Source organism: Otolemur garnettii, unplaced genomic scaffold (assembly GCF_000181295.1).
Source record: "Otolemur garnettii isolate 467f Iridium unplaced genomic scaffold, OtoGar3 scaffold00092, whole genome shotgun sequence".
In the NCBI taxonomy this organism is placed as follows: Eukaryota; Metazoa; Chordata; class Mammalia; order Primates; family Galagidae; genus Otolemur; species Otolemur garnettii.
In genome coordinates, this window is record NW_003852487.1 from 1,371,986 (window position 1) to 1,390,188 (window position 18,203).

Genomic DNA, 18,203 nt, shown 5'->3' on the forward strand with positions numbered 1-18,203 from the left:
AGTAACCAGTACCTGTGGATACTCTTTTTTCTCCCTTCCCCTTTTGGTAGCCATTTGGGTGTTTTTCAGGCTTTTCCTGTTGGGACCAATGCTGTGATGAACGTCTGTATATGTCTTTATATGCACACAAAACAGCATTTTTTTGTCCAGGTGCTAGTATTGGAATGACTGGGAAAATGCACTTCAAAGTTTGATCGATTCTATCAACTTGCCCTCCAGACAGGCTTTACTGACTCATTCTCCTGCTAGTTTGAGGAGCTCTTTACTTTTGCTGTTGGACACTATCAGTTTTACTAATTTTCCTCTAATAATCACTTGCTATTTCAATGTGCCTAGTGTTCTTTCTGCCTCTCCACAAGTCTTCCTATGAGAACCCATGTCCCCCCTGTGGGCTTCTCTGGGGTCAGTTCCCTGTGACAGACTGGCCATGAGGGCTAAGTCCTGGTAGCCACCTCAGGCTGTGCCCTTGGCTTTCTCTCTCCCAGGCTGAACCTCCGGGAGCTGGGCCCCTGGGCCTCACACATGCGTTGGCTGGTCTGGATCATGGCCTGTGTTGGCACCATCTATGTCTTCTTCTTCCACGAGCGGTAAGCCAGGCCAGGGGGGGGTCTCAGGTGGGCAGGGTTCCCCTTGGTGCTCCGGCAGGGCCGCCTCTACGACCCTGAGCAGGTGAGATCCCAGGATGACCCCACAAGCATGATGGCATGGCTCAGGCTGGTGCTCTGGCCCAGGGATGGCCACCAGGCCCCACAGCCCAGGAGTCAACCTGAAGAGTTTCTCATAAAGACATCATAGGTCTCTGAGGCCATTGAGCTAGGTCTCATGTCACCTGCCTTCCCTTAACTGTGTTAGCAGATGGTGGGGAAAGGCTCTGAGAGAGCCACACACCCTGTACCCCCATCTTTCTAAGTGGCAGGGATAGAAATAATTAGGTAGGGAAAAAAAAAGGACCCTACGTAGAGGTAAATGGGAATAACAGACTGCTGCAGCCTCAAGTCCCTGGGGTCTCTGGAGGTCATTTAATCCAGGGACAGCAAATATGTTTCAGGTGATGCATCATCTCAGCTTGATTGAGAGTGGCTGCTTGGGCTGTCTGGGAAAAGATGCTGAGATCGAGCCTGCCACAGGCTGAGAATCAGGAGCCCCCATGTGAGTGCTATGCCCAATATTTTCAACTCCTCTTCTAGCTCCAGAGCGCCATTTTATAGATGTAGAAATTGAGTTGTGTGCCATTTTACAGATGTGGAAACTGAGTCTCAGAGAAGGGAAGGGCCCAAGTCTCACAATTGCCAGCAGCTGTTGGATGTGGCTGGGTAAAATATGAGCCAAAGCATGTTGGACAGAGAAAGAGGCTTCTCACTGTTCCGGTTAGGCTGTCCCCTCTTCCCCAGTACAGGGAGCTGTACGCTGTTTCCTCACGGGAGGCATGTCCTGAGGCTGAGGTGGCTTGTCTTCCTGCCAGGTACAAACTTGTGGAGCTGCTCTGCTATGTGGTGATGGGTTTCTTCCCTGCCCTGGTCATCCTTTCAATGGTAAGTCCTGCCTACCCAGTGTGGATGGGGTCCTAGGTGGGGTCTCACATTTGGCTAGAGGGGACCAAAGGTGTCTGAGCTGGGCCTGACTCGTGAGATTGTCAAATCAAGCCCTTTCCTTTGGCAGATGGGGAAACTGAGGCCCAGCATGACTTGCCTAAAGAGGCAGTAGAACATACAGGTTAGTCCTTGGCCCTGCCTAGCAGATTCTCCACCACTAACTCTGCCTAAAGTTGGGTGAATTCACTGACCTCTCTGTGCTTCATGCCTCCTGTCTGTTTAAGATTTAAATGAGAAAATCCATATACAGCATTTGGAACAGAGTGAGGAGGTACCCAATCACTAAATTAAATCTATAATAATGACATAATTGGCAATGGAGGCCAAATTTCAGTCTCAGGCCTACTGATCTCTCCCTCCTGTGTTGTGTCCTGCACCGCTTCTGGACACACATGGAACCCAGGCAAAGAAGGAGCAGTCAAGTCCCTTTCTTTAGCACACGCTAATCCCCTCCACCAGGTCTCACTTCCTTGTCCCAGGTGTCATTGGGCTGTTTTGCAAATGAGGGCACCCAGGTTCTGATAGGGGACATGACCAGTTGAGGCCATGCAGCCCCTAAGTCACTGAGCTGGGATTTGGCTGGATATCCTCTAGCTGTGAGTGTTATTGGTATCTTTGTCCTGCACTGCGTAACCTTCTGAGGGTAGGGCCCTGTGAGGAGAGGACTGGGGGCCCTGGCCAGGGAAGGGAAGCAGGTGCAGTGGCCTGGGTGGGTTGCCTCTCTCTAAGCCTCAGTTGCTCCATCTGTCAAACGGGCACAGTCTCAGCCTGCTCACTTCCCTAGGCCAGATGACACAGCCTTATTTTTAAGTTATAATTATTGGCAAATGTTTTAAGGTTTTATGTAGTCAAATCTAACAGGTCTTGCAAAAATTGTATGGCTGTTACCTTCGATTTTACGGTTAGGAAGATCTTTCCTCCCCTAAGTACAAGGAGAGGTACTTAGGTATTTTCTCCAGTTTCCTTTATGGTTTACTTTTTATTTCTGTGTTCTGTCATTTCTTTTGTACATGGTGATCGTCCCAAAATTATTAGTCAATTGTTTCATTTATTTATCACTTTAAAAAGCTGCTTTCATCATAAGTTAAATTCATATGTGTGTGTTTGTGTGTGCGTGCGTGTGTGCGTGTGTACGTGTGTGTGGGTCTACTTCTGAGGTTTCAGTTCTCATCTATTGGTCTATCTGTTTTTTGTTTTTTTTTTGAGACAGAGCCTCAAGCTATCCCCTTGGGTAGAGTGCTATGGCATCACAGCTCACAGCAACCTCCAACTCCTGGGCTCAAGCAAGTCTCCTGCCTCCGCCTCCCAAGTAGCTGGGACCACAGGCGCCCGCCACAACGCCTGGCTATTTTTTGGTTGCAGCCATCATTGTTGTTTGGTGGGCCTGGGCTGGATTTGAACCCGTCACCTTAGGTGTATGTGGCTGGCGCCTTAGCCGCTTGAGCCACAGGCGCTGAGCAGGTCTGTCTGTTTTTATATGAGAACCACACTGTCTTAGTGTAGTAGATTTAATTGTTTTTAATACTTGGCAGAGAAGTTGTGCCCCATTATTTTTCCTATTGAACACTTTCCCTATGATTTGTATTTATTTTTCCAGATTACCTTTTTCTTCCCTCAAATTTATTTTTATCTAAATATATAAGTGACATCTATTATAGAATAATCACCAATTATCTATTTAAATACATACATACACTTATCTATAGTAAATGTATTTTTAATTATATATTCACTGCAAAAAAATAAGTCCCATGTGTAAATGTTGCCCTTCCTCCTCCCCAAGGAATCCTAGCTGCGGTCAGTGCTAATGAGTTGTGTATCTTTTCCATCTTTAAAATTCACATGCAAGTATATGTGGATATGCAGATGTACTGACTTGTTTGTTTTTCTTTTACAAAAGTGCGATCACTTTCTATGGCTGTTCTCTGTAGCACTGCCATGGGCATTTTTCCATGACTGCCAGACAGTGTGACACCTACCTCATGGGATTGTTGTGCAAAGGACATTAGGTAACTCAAGTAGGGGATGTATGACAGGGCCTGGCACAGAGTAAGTGCTAAGATATACTGGGCTTTATTAGTATTATTGCATAATTAATATTCAGTGATAGACCAGGTGGCTCATCTCTATAATCCCAGCACTTTGGGAGGCTGAGGCAGGAGGATCTCTTGAGTCTAAGAGTTCAAGTTTATAGTGAGCTGTGATCGTGCCACTGCACTCCAGCCTAGGTGACAGTGAGACCCTATTTCAAACAAAAATTCAATAATAATCCTCTTGAAGACTGAGTGAATCTCAGTAACTGTATGTGTGTACAATGAAATGCTATGGAGAGGGTCAGAGGACTTGAGAGGATTTGTGTGTGGACATGGAGACCAATGATCTCCAGGAGACTTTATTCAGTGAAACTCAAGTGGTAGAATGATAGGGATGGTATGAGCCCATTTATCTAAAAGTTCCTGTGCATATACGAGAAAATATCCAGCCATATACTATGAAAAATAAAGACGTGCAAGGCCTGGATGCTTTCCGGACAGCCTCCGTATATTATACATACATCTACACATATATGTATACGCAACTATTTAAATTGCACATGAACTTTATGGCCACCCTATATATATGGTACGCTTATAATATATTGTCATCATATAGGAAATTTCTGGGAGGATACCATAAAATACAGTTAATAGTAGTTACCTATAGCAAGTGGACCCGGGGGATTAGAGTCAGGGCTTGGCAGGTTCTTACTGTTCAATCCCTTCCTATTCTACAGGATTCTTCTTCTTTTTTTTTTTTTTTTTTTTTTTTTTGTAGTTTTTGGCAGGGGCCAGGTTTGAACCACCTCTGGTATATGGGGCCAGCGCCCTACTCCTTGAGCCACAGGTGTCGCCCACCTATGGGATTCATGTTACCACAAACAATTCGTGCTAATGGTGCTCACCTCTAGGGACTAGAACGACTACTTTTTGTTGTTTTGTTTTCTCTACATTTGTTTTTTTGCCATGGACCTATAGTACTTTTTTTTACTGTGGACAAATACACATACATAGTAACACTTCACATCTTTAAGTGCACACTCAGCGGCATGAAGCCCATTCACACTGTCATGCAGCCATCACCACCAGGCAGCTCCAGAACTTTCTTCACTTTCCCAAATTGAAACTCCAGGCGTGTTAAACACTAACTCAATTGCCCCGTCTTCCCAGCCCCTGGCACCCACTGTTCTACTTTCTGTCTCTAGTAACTTGACCATTCCAGGATCTCGTATGAGTGGGATCATACAGTGTCTGTCTTTTTGTGCCAGGCCTATTTCTCTTTTCATTTGCTGGTGGGTGTTTGAGTGGCTTTTGTCTGCTGTGAACATGGGTGTGACATATCTGAGAGCCTGCTTTCAGTTCTTTGGGTACCTAGCCAAATGTGTTACTGTTTAGAAAAGATAATAAACTAGAAAAATATTCTGTGGGATTTTGTTAGAAATGACAATTTCTGTCACCTGAGAACTAATTTGGGGAGAACTATTGATATCACATGTGAGCCCCCCTGCTCTGGGAATCTGGGCTAGCTCATCTCTGTGTATCTTTTCGTTTGGGGGAGTGGGAGAACGACTGGTTGCTCTCCTGACCTGTGCCTACCTTGTCCTTGTCGACAGCCCAACACTGAGGGGATCTGGGAGCTGATGACCGGAGGGGTCTTCTACTGCTTGGGCATGGTGTTCTTCAAGAGTGACGGCAGGATCCCCTTTGCTCACGCCATCTGGCATCTCTTTGTGGCTTTTGGTGCTGGTACCCACTACTATGCCATCTGGAAGTACCTCTATCTACCCAGCACCCTGCAGACCAAGGTGTCCAAATGAAGTCGCCCAGTTGTGATGGGTCATTTGGACTTTTGGAGCAGAGCATCAAGGGAAGTGTTTCTCGAACTTTACCCCAACGCATGGTGCTGAGGACTGTCTGCCTTTTCATTGGTAGAGTTTTTGATGGGTCTGAAGTTACTTCTGGTGACAGAAGGACTATCCCTTGAATCCCCAGGGAGAAAGAAAGCATTTAGTCATTTTTACAGAGGAGAGATTAACCCTGTAATGTGTTTCCAATTTTAGAGAAGTGTTTCCTAATACAACCGACATTAACATCTTCAGGAAGGAAGCAGACGTTGTCCTGGCAAACTGGGGAATGACAGGCCAATAAGTGCTTCTTAAGGTCCTGAGGAATCAGGCAAGTAGTCTGGTGGCTTGTTGGTACCCAGCTAGCCAGAGCCCCCGTCTTTGCTACCAAAGTCCTGGCTGGGAATTGCCCCCTATTCAGGGAAAGTCACCCAGTGTGTAGATGGGTGTGACGAGTCGTCCAGATGATGGACCCACTGACTGCAGCTGTGTTCAGTGGCATCAGGCCTCTCTTCAGCACAGCGTTCTGGGCAGCCACAACCTGTGGATTTGGCTCTTGTGATGCAACCTCTTTGCCTCTCCTGCCCCATGTGCTCTGAAATGGGATGGTGACCAGAGCAGTTAAAAGTCTCCATATGGGAGAGCAAGCCCCTTATCTCCCTCTATGATTTCCCTTTTGGGGAAGTTCCTGGTCTGGGCAATTTGGAGGCAGTGGAGGGGGGCTGAGGCTCACACTTGGGCAACTCCCGGCCAACATTCTGACCCACCAGAGCTGATCTTAATTCAGAGGAGAAGTGAGTAGCTGTTACTTGGTCATTTCTTCTCATCCCCCTAAATTCAGAGAAATTATGAGAGCTGCTCATTCTGAAGAGGGGCCAGGCAGATCCCTGTGATGCCAACATCTGGATTCTCTCAGTGCCAGTCAATGGCCCTTAGGGGCCTCTCAGATGCGCCTGAGGGAAGACACATGGATCCAGGCAGAGTGCCTGGGACACCCTTAACCTCTGAAGTGCCTAGTGGTCCAGCAGCGAGGCTTCCACACAGCCCTCTTCAGGGCTGGGCTGGCCTCTCTGTAAAATGCTCCCTGAATATTAACTGGGGAGGCAAGTGGCAGGCTTAGCTCCAGGCTCTGAACTGAAATCTCAGAATCTTGGGACCAAGAGTCTGTCTCACATCAGGAGGTCCTTACTCTAGGACTCACAGCTAGAGTGCATGGGTGGGTGGAGGTGTGAACACAGGATGCCTTATGATTAGCTCTAGCACATTCCAGGGAATTCCAGGGCTTCATCATCTGAAATCCATGTGTCCAAGTCAGTATTAAATCATCTTGACCACATTCCTTAATCAGATGGCTTGTGAGCTGAGAAATGTTACAGGGATAGGTTTTGTCTTTTGCCAGCGTGTATGCATGTGTGTACATGCATGTACATATGTGCATATATGTACGTGTGTGTCTGCCCAGGCATCCCTGCCCCCTGGAGACTGTTTTTGCTAGGTCTGCCCTGTGGGGCTCACCAGGTATTTCTTGCCAGCTAGGGGCAGGGCTGGAGGTCAGAGGGGAAGAGAATTTTGCAGGGGAAAAGCTCACGCCTGACTGTGGGCAGGGACCTCTAGCAGGGCCTGAAGCTGGGGAAAGGGGCCATGAGGTGTCTGGGGGAACTTCCCAAAGCATGGCACCATGCCAAACTGAAATAAAGATCCTGGTATCAAGATGCCAATGGGGGCCAGTAACTCGGGGCTTCTTTGGTGGTTCTGTATCCCCTGCTGAGCATCTCAGTCTGCCTCCTGTCTCTGCTCCTGGTCATTTGGTCTTACATTTCCCATACAGCCTGCCCTTTCATGCCCTTGCACCTTCTAAGGTATGGGTCCCACTGATGAGAATTCTGTTTACTCTTCATCCATTCCATACACTCCTACTCATCCAGGCATCAGCATCCGGAAACTTCTGGCCTTCGTCTGATCTTGGGGCTCCCCTCTGCTCCCCATCATGCCCTGTGCTCACCAGCACCACAGCTCAGAGCCCTGTCCTTTCTCACGGAGGTGCTGGAGCCTGCCTCAACCCAGGAGCTCTTGAAGGGAGGGACTATGTCTTGCTAGACACAAACTGGCATACTCCATTTGTGAGAGCTTGTGGAGCCAGTTCCCTAACATCTCTGAGCCTCAGTGTTCTCAGCTGTGAGATGAGCATAGCAAGGCAGCACTTTGCAGGGTTGCTTGAAGATGCAGCAGGATAATAGATGCACAACACCTAGTCAGTTTTGTTAGCAGTCCACTCGGAAGGCAGATGATAAAGATGACACATTTTCCACGGGTGTTAGCCAAAGGAATGAATCATTAATTGTGGAATTTCCAGCTGTGGACCAGTTGGTGAGGACACTGGAGGACATTCTGAAGGGTCTTGGCCACACTTCCTCCCTTAGCTCTAATTCAGGACATGCATCCCATATACGCTTTCTCTTCCTCAGCAACATTCTGGAAGTTTCCCAGGATTCCATTTCACCCAAGCCTAGACCTTGAATCTCCTCCAAATGGATCACAAATAGTTCCCTGTGCTGTCCATCTGGTAGTAAGTCTCTGTCTGGGGAGTGTTCTAGGCCATGTGCTGGATGTGTGAAGTAGAGAGGGCATGCACTGGAATTTTAAGTGCTGGCACTTCCTTCCTGCCCATCCCTGCATCTCAGGGGACACAGCAGAGCTGTTGCCATGTCTTAAGTTGCTGGGAGAGCCATGGGCAGCAGACCAGCCTTTCTGACATTCTGGGCTCTTCTGCGACTGCTCCTGAGCTCAGTAGGCCCTGCCAGGGCTGGGTTAGCAAAGGCAGGAGGAGGTGGGGGTGGGTCCTACTCAGTGGACTCACTCTTGGGAAGATAGTTGCATGGGCAGCCCCCAGCAATGTGCCGTCCACTCCTTGCTTGGGAGGACTTCCCTGTAAGGTCCAGAGTGGAGCCTGGCTAGGGCTGTCCTGGGGGCTGCTGCCTCTTCGGGGAAGGATTTGCGTCCCTATCACAGGCCAGAGCTGCCTTTTCCACTGGCCTGGAAGCTGGAGGTGTGGTGTGAGCAGGCAGAGCCTTCTCCTGTCCTTTAGCACCCGGCCCAGCTGGGGGAGAATTCTAGAAAAACACTTTGGGGTGGGAGGGATGTAGAGATGAGGATGGCAAATGAGCCTAAAGATCTAAAGCCACCTGGGTCATGGGTGGGGGTTTTAGGGGGTGGTTTAGGCATCCCTGAAAGCTGGCAGTGCACTGTTGCAGTTTGGGGCTTTCTGTACCAGTCTGCAACAGATGTAGTGCCTTCTTGTCCAGTGCTGTCTGAGGCCCTGCTGTTGGCCTCAGGAAATGGGGTAGGGACAGCTCAGCTGTGCAGGATGCCCACGCTGGCTTCATGCACCACAGGAGCTAAGAGGGAGCACATAGAGCTCAGAGGGCTTGGAGAGGGGCACCTGTCAAATCTGAAATGCAGGCTCTGGAAACAGCATGGTGGGATCTGGAAAGAGCCAAGAGAAACCCAGTAGTCACTTCTGGTGAATGTGCTGATGTCACAGGGCAGTATTGGGCAGGTGCAAAGGGAGGGAGCAGAAAGCTGGGGAGGCAGTGGCTGAACTCTGGTCTCTCAGAGAAAGCAGAAGCCAGAGCACAGAGAGGCTTGGTGACTTTCCCAAGGGCACCTGGCCTCCACCTGGCGGAGCAAGGTTTAGAAGCCAGGAATATCTAATGTCCAAGCATCTTCCCTTTGACCAGACCTTGCTGCTTCTGAGCAAACACACTCCCCCAAGGAAGAAAGCTAAGCTTAAAAAAAAAAATTAATAATAATTGTTCAAAATCTCTGGTATGTAGCTTAGTCAATTCCCATGGTTTGCATACTCCCACTGTGGCCTATTTGGGGATACCAAGTGGCATTGCTGGACTATGAGCCAGGTCCAGCTTCCCACTGCCCACTGCTGCCCACTGTGCTCCTCACATAGCCCAGCCAGGAAGGCCAGGGGTTTGAAGTCAGCGAGAACAGCCCAGCCCGGAAGGATCCTTGTGCAGGGTGGGTCTATCGCTGAGAAGCTTGGGAGTCTGAATTTTGGAGCCTGTCAGATGACCGAAACCCAGTTCTGCATGGACCAGAATGCAAGACCCTTGGGCAAGACCTTCAGTTCAGTGCCTCAGTTTCCTAACACTTCCAAATTTATAAAATGGAGATTGCAATAAGCAAATGCTACATATCAGAATGTTTTTTTTTTTTTTTAGTTTTATAAAAAAGATCTCTTTTGGGTAGAACCTGTAGCTCAGTTGGTAGGAGTCCAGCAGGTTTGGTGTACAGGACTGGAGAACTAGAGCTGCATGGACCTTGAATCTGAGCTGGAAGGGGAGGGACAGTAGGTTTGAGACCAGCATGGGCATGAGAGCAGGCATGTGGAGCTGGGGGAGCTGGGGCTGTGTCTGGGCCTCGGTCTGCCAGTGCCCAGTCCAGTGTTCTTTCCCACATTCTGCTCTTTCTTGACTTTCTGGGCCCTACTGCCCTCATCCTGTGTGTAAGACAGTGGCCAACTCTGCCTGCTGCAGTGACCAGATGTGTAGCCTGGTGCCTCCTCCTGCAGCCTGGTGCCTCCTCCTGCAGCCTGGTGCCCCATCCTGCAGCTTGGTATCTCCTCCTGCAACCCGGTGCCTCCTCCTACAGCCCGGTGCCTCCTCCTGCAACCCGGTACCTCCTCCTACAGCCCGGTGCCTCCTCCTGCAACCCGGTACCTCCTCCTACAGCCCGGTACCTCCTCCAGCAGCCCGGCTGCATGAGGCACAGCTCCTCAAAGAGCCCATTTGTACATCTTCCTGGTCAGGGAGGGAGGAACTCCAACCCTCCCTGGTGTCCCATATGTGGGTACAATATCCTTGCACCTAGGGCCACCTGTGTGTGTAGCCCTTTTGTTCCAGTTTCCATATGTCCAAGAAGCAGGAGGTTTTGGGGCATCTTGGAAAAGGCTGGTGGTAGGAACCAGTGGGCTCTGCTTCCCACTTGCTGAGTGACTTAGGGCAGATTACTTCTCCTCTCTGGGCTTTCATCTGATCAACTGTAAAATGAGCTGGCAGTCCTACTTAGCTGATGATAAGCTGCCAGTCTGCCAGCCGTGCATGCCAAGAATAAGCACAAAGCCCCTGGGCAGGCATGGCAGACCCCTCCCCAGCTTAAGGAGAAGTTTCTAGGGAGATCAGGGGGTTGTGGGCTCTACTTCTCCCAGGCGGAGACCCTCCTACATGTATGGACACCTCTAATCAATTCAACACAGAGAAAACAAAGAACCGCACGTAGCAGAGAACCCAGGGCATCTGAAGGTGTTCTGTCTGTCTAATACAGCAGCTGTTAGCTGCAGGTGGCTGCTTAACACAAAGTCAATTAAAATCAAATGGAAATCCTCCCACTAGCCCCATTTTAAGTGCTCAATACCCACGTGTGGCTGTGGCTACCAGCCATTTTGGATAAGAGCACATTTCCATCACTGCAGAATTGGACATCACTTATGGTTCAGTGGTCTCGAGACCCCTCTTAGAAATGATTGAGGACCCATCAAAGAAGTTTTGTGTAGGTGGCCTATATCTACTAACATTCATCATATTCAAAATGAAAACTGAGAATATTTAAAAATAGCTATTCATTCTTTTAAAGATAACAAACTCACTAGTTGTTATCTTAAGAAACATATTTTTCTATGAAAAATAACTGTATTTTTCCAAACAAAAAAACAGTGTGGGGAGAAGAGTGGAATCATTTGACATTTTTGCAAGTCTATGGAGTGGCTCAAGAGAGGGCAGTTGGATTCTCCTGTTTGCTTTGCATTCGGTTGGGCCATCACGTGTCAGGGAGTCTCTGTAAAACTTGGCTGTGCATTGATGAAGGAATACGAGGGTAAAAGACACATAATGTCATGATATTATTATGAAGATAGTTAGGCTTCTTGACCTCCCCAAAAGGGTGTTGGGGATCCATGGGTCACCCAGACCAGACATTTGAGAACCACCAATCTAGAGTTTTCCCCTTTGTTTTACAGCTATTTCATCAGTGGCAGTTTTCATAGGCTGAGACTACCCCCAGCTTAGCCATTTTAGCCTGTTTTAGGCGGATCTGGAGACACGGGCAGGACAGGGAGCCGGGAGAGGTGTGAGCAATGGGATGTGAGACTCTGGATGTTTGAGGGCAGGTGCCACAGGCACGGTACCCAGCTCTTAGTAGGTGCTCAGCACACATTTGTGTAACAAGCAGAGATGGCAAACTTGGTCTTGGTCACATGGCCTTTCCACCTCCTCCTCTTCTGAGGTTGGGAAGGCTCACCCAGGGAGCCTCATATAAGTGTTTGTCCCTTTGCATCCAGGGTTAGAAAGAGGCAAATTTACAACCGTGGTCTGTGTAGACACTTCCCTGGCCTTTGCCCTTGGTGACTTTGAACATCAGAAGACAAATCGCAGAGCTGATGGGAGTCTTCTGAGTTAGTTCTCTCCCAAGTTTGTAGTGAGCTCTGACTCTGTCCTGGGTGGTTCTGCAGTATGGAAACACAGTGGCCGGTCGTGTGCTAGCCCTGGGGTTATAGGATGAATAAGGCAGGGCCCTGGGGTGAAGCAGACATGGTAATGAACTGGTTCTGTACAGTGGTAAGTGTCAAGGTGGCCTCTGAGGAGGGACCAGGGGACTTGTCAAAGCTTATTTGCAGGTTGAGGGAGTGTCTATCCATGTGACTGGGAAGGGGAACTTAAAAATAAATGTTTTTTCATTAAAATAAAATATGCTTATTACAGAAATTTCATGAAGTACAAGTAAGGTAGAGAATATTACCCAAAGTCTCCCTACCCCGTGGAACCACTCTTGGCCTTTTAATGGTTTCCTTTTTGTGTTTTTCCCCCACTTCATGTATAGCATTTTACTCTGACATTTTTCTCTCTTGCCATAGATACTTTTATATCCTGTCTTAAAAATATATTTTCATGTTATTTCAAGCCCTTTGTAAACATTATTTTAAGAGTCTGTGTTGAGTGGATGTACCACAACTTATTTAACCACCCTTGTAACGCAGGACATACAAGTATATGCATATAGACAGACTGTGATGAGGCTCTTTTGGCATAAAGCCTTCTGCCCCAAATTTAGGGTATTTTTCTTGGGTCACATGAAGTTAAGTAAAACTTGTCTGTTCTGGGGTGGTGTCTGTGGCTCAAAGGGGTAGCGCACCGGCCCCATATGCCGGAGGTGGTGGGTTCAACCCCAGCCCCAGCCAAAAACTGCAAAAAAAAAAAAAAACAAAAACCTTGTCTGTTCCACCCAGCTAGAGCTGCTGTTCTGCCTGCTGTCACTGGACTATTTCCCACAACTGGGCACTGTCCCCATTCCTGGGGAAGTCTGGGCACCCACGGACCTACTGCCTGGGGGCTGTCAATTTGCTGGTTTATCTGGGAGATCTAGAACAGTCAAGTGGGACACAGAACGGAGAGAGGAGGTAGTGAGCTGGCTCTGCAGCTGATCTGGCTGGTGGCAGAAGAGGACGTGTGGATTGTGGAGGGGATGCTGCTGGAGGCAGAGCCATGAGGGCCTTAGGTGATAAGGGGACCATATCCAGTCTAATGCTGCTCCACCCCTGGTGGCAGGTGAGGAGTCATTAAGGATGTTGGTATTCTTTACAGGCTTATGGCTCCCTAGAGACTGATTGTTAAATATTCAGGCTTTAAGAAAATTTTATTATTATTTTTCTTTAAAGACAGAGTCTCACTTTATTGCCCTTGGTAGAGTGCTGTGGCATCACAGCTCACAGCAACCTCCAATTCCTGGGCTTAGGCAATTCTTTTGCCTCAGCCTCCCGAGTAGCTGAGACTATAAGCACCCGCCACAATGCCTGGCTTTTTGTTGTTGTTGTTGCAGTTTGGCCGGGGCTGGGTTCAAATCTGCCACCTTTGGTATATGGGGCCAGCGCTCTACCCACTGAGCCACACACACTGCCCAAATATTCAGGCTTTTTGTGAGTCATTAAACCACTGGCAGGCAACGTGACATTGGCAACCATGATGTTACCATATTTATACATCATGGTAACTGGCAAATGCCATGAGTCAGAGCTTAATGTTCCCTCCCCACCAGAGCTGGTTGACCAGCACACTGCTGCCTGCACCCCATGCACACATTTACCTTCTATCCTCCCTCCCCCACCTTATAGTACAACAGGTGAGACATGCACATATGAATGTATGCACATCCCTACTCTCATCTATTTCTATCCCCAAATTTGGCAAGACAAAATCACTGGTTCCATGTTACATGGGGAAACTGAGGCTGCTCAGAGAGGTTGAGTGACTTGTCCAATGTCATCCAGCTGATGGGAGAGGGCCTGGACTTGGCTCACGTCCTTGGGTGTCACATCCTTCTTTTTCCATGGCGCCAGGCTGTTTTGCTCCCTGAGGGCTGAGATCTGGGCAGCAGGTAAAGACCATTTCCCCGAAGTCCTCCTGGCAGCCCTGACTCCTGTCTCCTGACTTCTGGATTCCTGGTTCTGTTAGTTTTGCCTGAGCTTTGAAAGGTTTGAGGGTGCAAATGCTGATGTTCTCTGCTTCTGCCTCTGGCCAGACCACCTCAGGGAACTGGCAAAGGCGGGAACTCTCTCTGATGGGCAAGAGCACTTTGTACTCAGAGCTTCCTTTGGGCCTGGCAGACCCTGTGAGCTGAGCTCTGGGGAAACCCTTTGCTGTTGCCACTCAAATGATTAGGGAGGAGGCTGTGGGCACATCTCCTAGAGTGTTCATATCTACATAGCACCCACAGGATAAAGGGGCATTTAACTACCTTAATATGGTAATATTTTCTTCTGAAAAATTATGGTTGTGCATGTAAGAGATGACTGTTTTTCTCCATCTGGCATTTTGAGAAGAGGATTTGGGATCCACTGAACCATATGAAGTCACAGCTGATCATCACTGGTCTACACATGGGATTTCTCTGCCCACACATCTTTGGCTTATCCTGACAGTGTTCTATTTGCAAATCTGGCTCCATTATAGGTTTTCAAATGACTTCTACCCCTATTGCAGTGTGAGGAGGAGCGGGTGCACCATCCCAGCTGAGACCTGCAGCCCTTCTAGGTAGAGCTCCCCTGTGTGTCCCAACACCTGCCCATTCTATCATCTGGGCTCCTGGGTGCATGGCTTAGCCAACTTACTTCATTTACCTCCATATGTCAGTGTTTTCCAAATCTTTTTGATTAAGACCCATCTTAAGAAATACATCTCACACCATGATCCCAGTTTCCCCATCCATCACTGAAATAGGACCTACTTGGGTGATGTGCTCTGATATTCCCTGTCCTATCCTAGTCTTAGTCTGTTCAGTCCGCTACAACAAAATACTGTAGATTGGGTGGATTATATTCAACAGAAATTCATTCCTTGTGGTTCCAGAGGCTAGGAAGTCTAAGAACAAGGTATGGATAGATTCCATGTCTGGGTAGTTGGTGCCTTCTTGCTGTGTCCTCACATAGACGAAGGAGCAAAGGAGCTCTCTCACTATCTCTTTTACTAGGGCACTAATCCCATTCATGAGGGCTTAGCCTCCATGACCTAATCATTTCCCAAAGGCTATATCTCTTAATACCATCACCTTGGGGTTAGGCTTTCAACGCAGAACTTTAGGGGATACAAATATAGCACTATCCAATCCCATTCTTTTTATCCTGTCCTTCCCTGCCTAATCCCCATCCTATTCTACCCTATGTCCTTCTTTTCAAGGTGTTGGCTGTAACCCACTAAATTGACTTTATGCCCCACAAGTGGATTCAAACCTTAAGTTCTGCAGTCTGTTCTTGTTATTCCCCTGGAAAACCATGGTTGTTGGTAATAGGTGCTTGGTGCTTACTTTGCTGTTAGTGGTGGAGATTAGCATGGTGCCATGCTCTGGAAGCCTGGATGCCCCAAAGCCATCTGGGGGTGGGTAAAGAAGAAAGAAATTAAGAGCATCCAAGAATCTGGTTACCCAGAGCCCTGAGTCCATGGAAAGGAATATGGGACCACATTTATGGTCTCTTGTCCTGGTGATTGTCTGGTCTGAGGGGACCTGGGGCTGGGTGGTCCTAGAGACACAGGAAGGCAGCACTTTTGAATGCAGGCCAATGTTAGCTCAGGCAGGGTTGGGAGGGCAGGGGACAGAGATTAGATCCACTCAAGAAAGGTGTGGACCCAATTTTGGAGAGGTTATTCTGTCTCCGTAAGAAATTTCAAATTTTAGGCTCTGGCTTTCTGCTGAATGAACTGTTTGCCAGTCCTGTTTACATCACCAGGTTCCACTAGAAGTGTTTCCACTCCTGTCTGCATAGGACAGGTATGGACTCTGCTACTTTCTAAGGCCTCTCTCACGAGGGTCGAGGGAGGGGAAAGGAGTTAACTGATCATCTTTAATATTCACTTTTATAGGCCTACGATGTCTACAATGTTTGAGAATGGCATTTGTGGCATGACTTTTTAAAAATGTCCTGCTGGTATGGACCCCTTCTGTGTTTGTAAAATTGCTATTTTATATTAACAAAGTATTTGATAAAAATTTGTATTAAGAAAAAATAATCCTTCTGGTGAATATTATTGTTTCCAGTGGAGTAGAACTTAAATAAAGAAAAATTCAAGATGCCTCATTCTTGCTGAATTGTCTTTAAAATAAAACACTGTCAATTATTTTTATAAAAGTGATCTCTGTTTATTGTAGAAAATGGGGTACTTAGAAAAGTATAAAGCAAATTAAAAACTCTGTATTAGCTATCTGTTGCTGCATGTAACAAATTATCCTAAAATGGTGGCTTAGAAAAGTCATCATCTTCATCTCTTGTGGTTTCCGAGGGTCAGAATGCAGAGTCTGGTCTCAGCTGGAGGACAGGGACACTGAGGCTGGACTCTTGTTCACTCTAGTCTGGGGGCTGATGCTGGTGGCTGGCTGGGACCTTAACTGAACGATTGGCTAAACATCCTGTTTTAAAATGTAACTTTTATTATTATTCAGATATGAGGCCAACAGATCAGGAGATGAATGCCATTGACAACATAATTTGTTACTCACAGATCCCAAGAAGAGAAGGAGTCACGTCAGCTGTACGGAGGTCACATAGAAAGTGCTAGGATTGGTCAGGGGGTCAGGGATAGGGTGGCCATGGGGGAAATATGGACAAGAACTTTTATCATGGTTTCCGTAGAAAGGACTGGGTGAGGGAGTGTAAGCAGGCTTAGGATTGGCTGGTTTGAATGATTTTAGCAGGCTCTGGGGTGTAGGGGCTATCCTGAATTGTCTGATACTTAGCCCTAGGGTGATAAGTGTCAGGGAATATCAGCCTGGAATATAAAAGCCCAACAGAGGAGGTGGGAAGATGAGCTCTGGATTGGTTGGTTTGCATAGGAAAGGCACACTTAAAGGGCACTCCCTAGGAATTGGCTAGTCCTGGGAGGTACAGAGGGACAGAGGTACAGAGGGTCAGAAAGACCTCAGATGTCTTAACAGACTTTTTATTTTGTCAAAGTAAAAATACATGTTTAATGAACACCCACATGACCCACATGTGACTTCCCCATGTGGCTTGGGCTTCCTTATAACATGGTGGCTAGGTCCTAGGCAAGTGTCTCAAGAGAAAATCTAGGCAGGAGATGCATTGCCTTTTATGACCTAGCAATGGAAGTCACACATCATCATTTTTGCCTTATTCCATCGGTTGAAGCAGCTAAAAAAGTCCCCCATGGCTGAAGCAGCTAAACAAGTCCCCCCATGTTCAAAGAGAAGGACCATCAACTGCCCTCCCCCAGCACCTGTTGGAGGTAAGTCTACAGTACAATGTAAGAAAAGCGTGGGGAAAGGACTCTGTGTCTGGTGTGTCAGTCTTCGGAAATGACAATCTACCATGAATTCTAATAACCACTGTTATTATTTTCCACCTGTTTTGTTTACAGATCTTTTATTTTAATTAATTAACTTGTTGATTTTTTTAGCTCACAAATAAAAATTGTATTTATTGTGTACAACATTACATTTTGTATACTTGCAGAATGGCTCAAGCACTCTCATTAACATAAACATTATCTCACATGCTTAACATATTTTGTGGGAGATTATACATCTTTTATAAATCACCTTTACTGAGATGTAATCCACATACCATAAGTTATCTATTAAAGTGTATGATTCAAGGGTCTTTAGTATATTCACAGCTACGTGCAACCATCAGTCAGTTTTAGAACATTTTTATGACCCTAGAAAGACTACCATGCCCCTTAAATGCCATGCATGGGTTCCCTCATCTCTTCCTCTAGCCTAAGAAACCTTTAATCTATGTTGTCTCTAAGAATTTTGCCTATTTTAGACATTGAATTTGAAAGGAATCAGGTAACATTTGTCCTTTTGTGTCTGGCTTATTCACTTAGCATGTTTTCAAGGTTCATTCATGTTGTAGCATGTATCAGTTTTTATGGCCAAATAATATTCTGTTTATTGATATACCACATTATGAATAATGCTGCTGTAAACATTCTTGTACAGGTTTTTCTGTAGAAACATGTTTTCATTTATCTCAGGACTATATCAAGGAGTAAAATGGCTGAGTCATATGGGAACTCTGTTTTTCATCATTTGAGGGCCTATCAGATGGTTTCCCAAAGTACGTGCACCATTTTACATTCCCACTAGTGATGCACTATGTATAAAGGTTCTGAATTCTCCACATCCTCACCAACATTTTATACTGTTTTTTTTTTTTT

The 18,203-nt window shown here is 47.0% G+C and overlaps 1 protein-coding gene and 1 pseudogene across 1 annotated transcript in view; one reads left to right on the plus strand and one right to left on the minus strand.

Annotated features, from left to right (window-relative positions):
* MMD2 (monocyte to macrophage differentiation associated 2) overlaps positions 1-5,921 on the plus strand; it is a 70,152-nt gene extending 64,231 nt beyond the window's left edge. Inside the window, exons 6-8 of the mRNA XM_012808701.1 lie at positions 486-587; positions 1,463-1,532; positions 5,242-5,921. Of these exons, the coding sequence (XP_012664155.1) occupies positions 486-587; positions 1,463-1,532; positions 5,242-5,445 (376 nt within the window). The 3' untranslated portion in view covers positions 5,446-5,921. The remainder of the gene's footprint in view (positions 1-485; positions 588-1,462; positions 1,533-5,241) is intronic.
* Positions 5,922-8,823: 2,902 nt separating this feature from the next.
* LOC100955149 overlaps positions 8,824-18,203 on the minus strand; it is a 10,866-nt pseudogene continuing 1,486 nt past the window's right edge.